The sequence below is a fragment of the Patella vulgata genome, chromosome 2 (genome assembly GCF_932274485.2).
Source record: "Patella vulgata chromosome 2, xgPatVulg1.2, whole genome shotgun sequence".
Lineage (NCBI taxonomy): Eukaryota > Metazoa > Mollusca > Gastropoda > Patellidae > Patella > Patella vulgata.
The window spans coordinates 12132070-12136187 of NC_065880.2; the positions used below are offsets into that span (position 1 = coordinate 12132070).

At 36.3% G+C, this 4118-nt stretch overlaps 1 protein-coding gene across 1 annotated transcript; it reads right to left on the reverse strand.

Annotated features, from left to right (window-relative positions):
* Nucleotides 1–855: 855 nt before the first annotated feature.
* On the reverse strand, nt 856–4118 carry LOC126812064 (histone deacetylase complex subunit SAP18). The gene is made up of 3 exons (XM_050538239.2): nt 3959–4118; nt 3288–3394; nt 856–2550 (listed from the first exon to the last, which is right to left on the reverse strand). The coding sequence occupies exons 1-3, from the start codon at nt 4025–4027 to the stop codon at nt 2262–2264; spliced, it is 465 nt and encodes a 154-aa protein (XP_050394196.1). The 5' UTR covers nt 4028–4118; the 3' UTR covers nt 856–2261.

Here is a 4118-nt window from a genome sequence, read left to right on the forward strand (position 1 = left end):
TTGTTGTGCTTTGCTGGGAACAAAATGTTCAAGGATAATCATCCAAAAGCCTTCATTCAACTTTTGAAAGATGACATGAATTGAAATGGAGTTTAACATCCTACTGTTCTGCACTAAGTGATCTTTGGGCTAATGAAGACCTGCATATGCCATACACTTTATGCTATGAATGAAATTTTGCATTGGACAGCATTTTTTAGTCCAATCCGACATCCAAACTACTCTGTAAAATCCTGTTTAGTCTTCTCAGTCAATAAAGGGATCCAATGCGGGACCTCCCGGTTAAGCAGTGAACACATTAGCCGAATCGTTCGGCCGAATCAATCGGCGCCGAATTTTATTCGGCCGAATGGGTGGACACACTATGCTTCGCCCGATTCAACCTGCCGATTGCATCACCTTTCACGTCACATGATGAAACATGGCGGCGTCTATGTCTTCAATCTATCACGTGACTTCTTGATAGGAGTGGTGATTGGCTAATGAATTCTATATTCGGAAGCGGACACACCAGGCGAATATAATTCGGCCGAATATATCAAACCTGTTTGATTCGGCCGAATGACAGTGGACACACTAGGCGAATTTCGACGCCGATTGATTCGGCTAGTGTGTCCACCGCTTTAGAGAATCAACGTCTTACTCACTAAGCCCCCGGCTCCCAAAAGCTGCCGTAACTTAAGATCAATTCAGGTTTGTTTTATTGAATACTATAATAATATCACTATTTAGGATACTTCAATCTGTTTAAACCCACTGATAAAATGGCAAAAACAACAAACCCAGCTATATACATTGGAATTGGAGGTATAAAAAATTGTACATGTAAATTACAATTAAATACATTGTAAGGAATAAAATTATTGCAATTTATTTTGCATTTTATTACAAATGGATGTCAAATAATTCAAAATCATTTTTTTATTTAAGACTTCTGAATCTATTAAAAAGATACATATAATTACACTTTAAATGAATTAATGTGGGTGTTTATATCAGCTAAAATAAATGGACATTATTGCATACGAGCCAATTATCTTCTAGATTAAAGACTCCATTTTGGTAAAATTTATTAATTAAAACAAATGTGATTGAGCTTATTTGTCTAAATCTTTTGACTGGTATACTGTATATGTACATTTCACTGCTGTTGTTAATAACACTATATCAAAATATTCATCATGTATGCCTAATTTACAAATGTTAATAGCTTGCAAAGAAATCTGGTTGGAATAGTTTTCACCACTGAAACTTAAGTTTGAAACATCCAACTTTCTAACATCATTTACTCTTCGACACTGATGACATTAAAAAAGTTTAATGTGTTTCTATTCAATAATGATTCACTATATAAATGGGATGAAATAGAGTTTATTGTCCCTAACACCTAATGTATGTGTGTAATGCTAATTTAATGAATGAAATGAAATGGGGTTTAACATCCTACTGTTCTGCTCCAACTTGGCTAATGAGGATGGGCATAGGCCATAAAATATGCTATGAATAAAATTTTACCCAGACAGTGGTGCTACAGCTGTCTCTTATACTGAATTTCAACTGCCAAGGGATCATATATATAAATGAAATGAAATGGGTTTTATTGTCCCATTGTTCTGCTCAGACTTGGCTCATGAAGATGGGCATATGCCATAAAGTGTGCTATGAGTAAAATGTTACCCGGACAGTGGTGCTACAGCTGTCTCTTATACTGAATTTCAACTGCCATGGGATCATATATATAAATGAAATGAAATGGGGTTTATTGTTCCACTGCTCTGCTCAGACTTGGCTAATGCCATAAAATGTGCAATGAGTGAAATTTTACCCAGAGAGTGGCGCTACAGCTTTCTCTTATATTGTATTCCAATTGACAAGGGATCTTTTATGTGTAGGTACACGGGACCTCAGATAATATTGACATATACCTACACTACAGAATTAACATCAGCTACTCATCGTTAATTGATGTGGGTTACTATCATTAGGTGTGTCAATTCTGGTTTCTTGGATGTTATAAAAATTGAAAATGGAGGGGTTCACTTGTGAGAGTCTGAAATGTTTCGAATTGAGAAAATTGCAGTTGAGTGACAGCCTGGAATGCAGTTCTACCAGTACCAATAACCGGTAAATTCAATTCCGGGACATTTAATTAAATATCTCCTTATCGTACCTATATTTACTGAATAAAAACAGACAAACCATCTCCTTAAAATGTGTAAAATATACAAATGCTTCTTAAAATGGATGATTTACATGTATATTTAATATGGACGTCGAGATCTCATCATTGGGGAAGGTCCACCACCAGCTCTCGGAGGAGAAATGGCAATGTCCAAATAATCACCTATCTGAAATTTTTTGTTAGCTAATGTTACATTATCATCTGCAGATTTTCTGCCACAACATGTAGTTCCTATTTCACGTAACCTATATGTAGGTGTTCTGGGATCGGGATACACAATAGCAAAATCAAAAAATGTTCCTTTTCTTCTGGCATCTGGATTAACTTCTTTTACTAGACTAGTCAATTCTTTTAATGTGGCATCCATCCTAAAAAATAAACCAACAAGGGGAATTAATAAATAGCAATTATTGTTTCAGTAAAATAGCTTTTTCTTAATAAAAAGAACAGAAAAGGACTGCATAATAGCTAAGTAAAAACTCCACAATTGTACAGGTCTTGAAGGCAATTTAAGAGAATATTAATAATAGTCCCAAAAGATAAATAAAATACTGGGTCTTATGTTGGTTGGTATGTAAATAACAGTCTGATTAGTGCTGGCTCAATTTATTATTATTACATTTGCCAATGAAACGAAATGGGGATTAACGTCTTCCTGTACTGCACCTACTACTACTAGGCATACCTCCCATTCAGTGTAAGTACTGTGAGGTAAATTTGACCGATCAGCGGCACTTCGGTATACTCAAAATTACACTTTTATTGAATTCCAACTGTAAAGGCTTCTTTCAGGTGCATGTCAATGTGTTCCTCATTTTTTCGTCTGATTCTAACGACTATACTGTGTCCCATGCCAAGCCCTCCGTCCTGCACCATTGACAAAAAGGAACCACGCTGGAAAATCCTGATGAACTTTCTCGGTCAGCACAGAGATTAAATCCAGGACCTCCAGGTTTGTCAACCAACACCTTACTCACTGGGCCACCATGACTCCTGTTAGTAATTATATATTGAGCATCTAAATAATGTATTGATTCGATATACTGTGATATACTATAGACACAGTACTACATATATGTAGCACTAATTCACATAAAAATCTTACCATGTATATATCTGCAATTCATTTGCTGGAGTATTAGAACGAGCAAACTCTGACACGTTATGATGTCGTCCCATGCTACAGAAAACCCTCAACAGCAGCGGACATGTCTGAAAATATGTATATCAAACAAATTAATTTTACAAAAAAAAAACCCATCATCCAGGGACAAGAAAGGTGACTTTATTCTGCACTTTTTTACCCATATCATCTTAATAGTAGGCCTACATAACTTTACATACATCTGAACCTCAGCAGTAAATATTTTGGCCGTTTGGACCAAAATTGATTTTGGCCATTATTGGCTTTATTGTGGGCGTTATGCTCACTCATTATGCTGTTATACCACATCCCGTAATTTGGCTTTTAAAAGTGAGTGTGAGTTGCATTTCTTGCAATCAAAAGGAAGATACACTACGGTATCTTGTTTTATTTCAATAATTCGGTTGCGTCCTGCGGTCTTTAGAACGTGAAGGAAACTATGACGAAACAGAATAATATATGCCTATCGAGAACTGGGTCAATGGGAGAAAACCCACGAGGTTAGGCGGGTACTACTATTTTGGTAAATGGCCTTCACTCACACTGCTTTTATTTTCCTAAATTTGTAATCGGTGCCCTGAATTTCAAATCCAACATATTTGTATGCAACCGAAGAATGATAATATACAAACCTTTTCTCTGTCAATGGGTTTTTCAGGCTCACGTTGATCTTCAACAATAAGCGATCCGATGGTCGCCATTTTCGGTATTTTCTTGGATGCACGCGTGACCCGGAACTTAAAATCGGTGACCTGTTTAGGAACGGAAGTAGACTTGAACTGGAAATTGCTT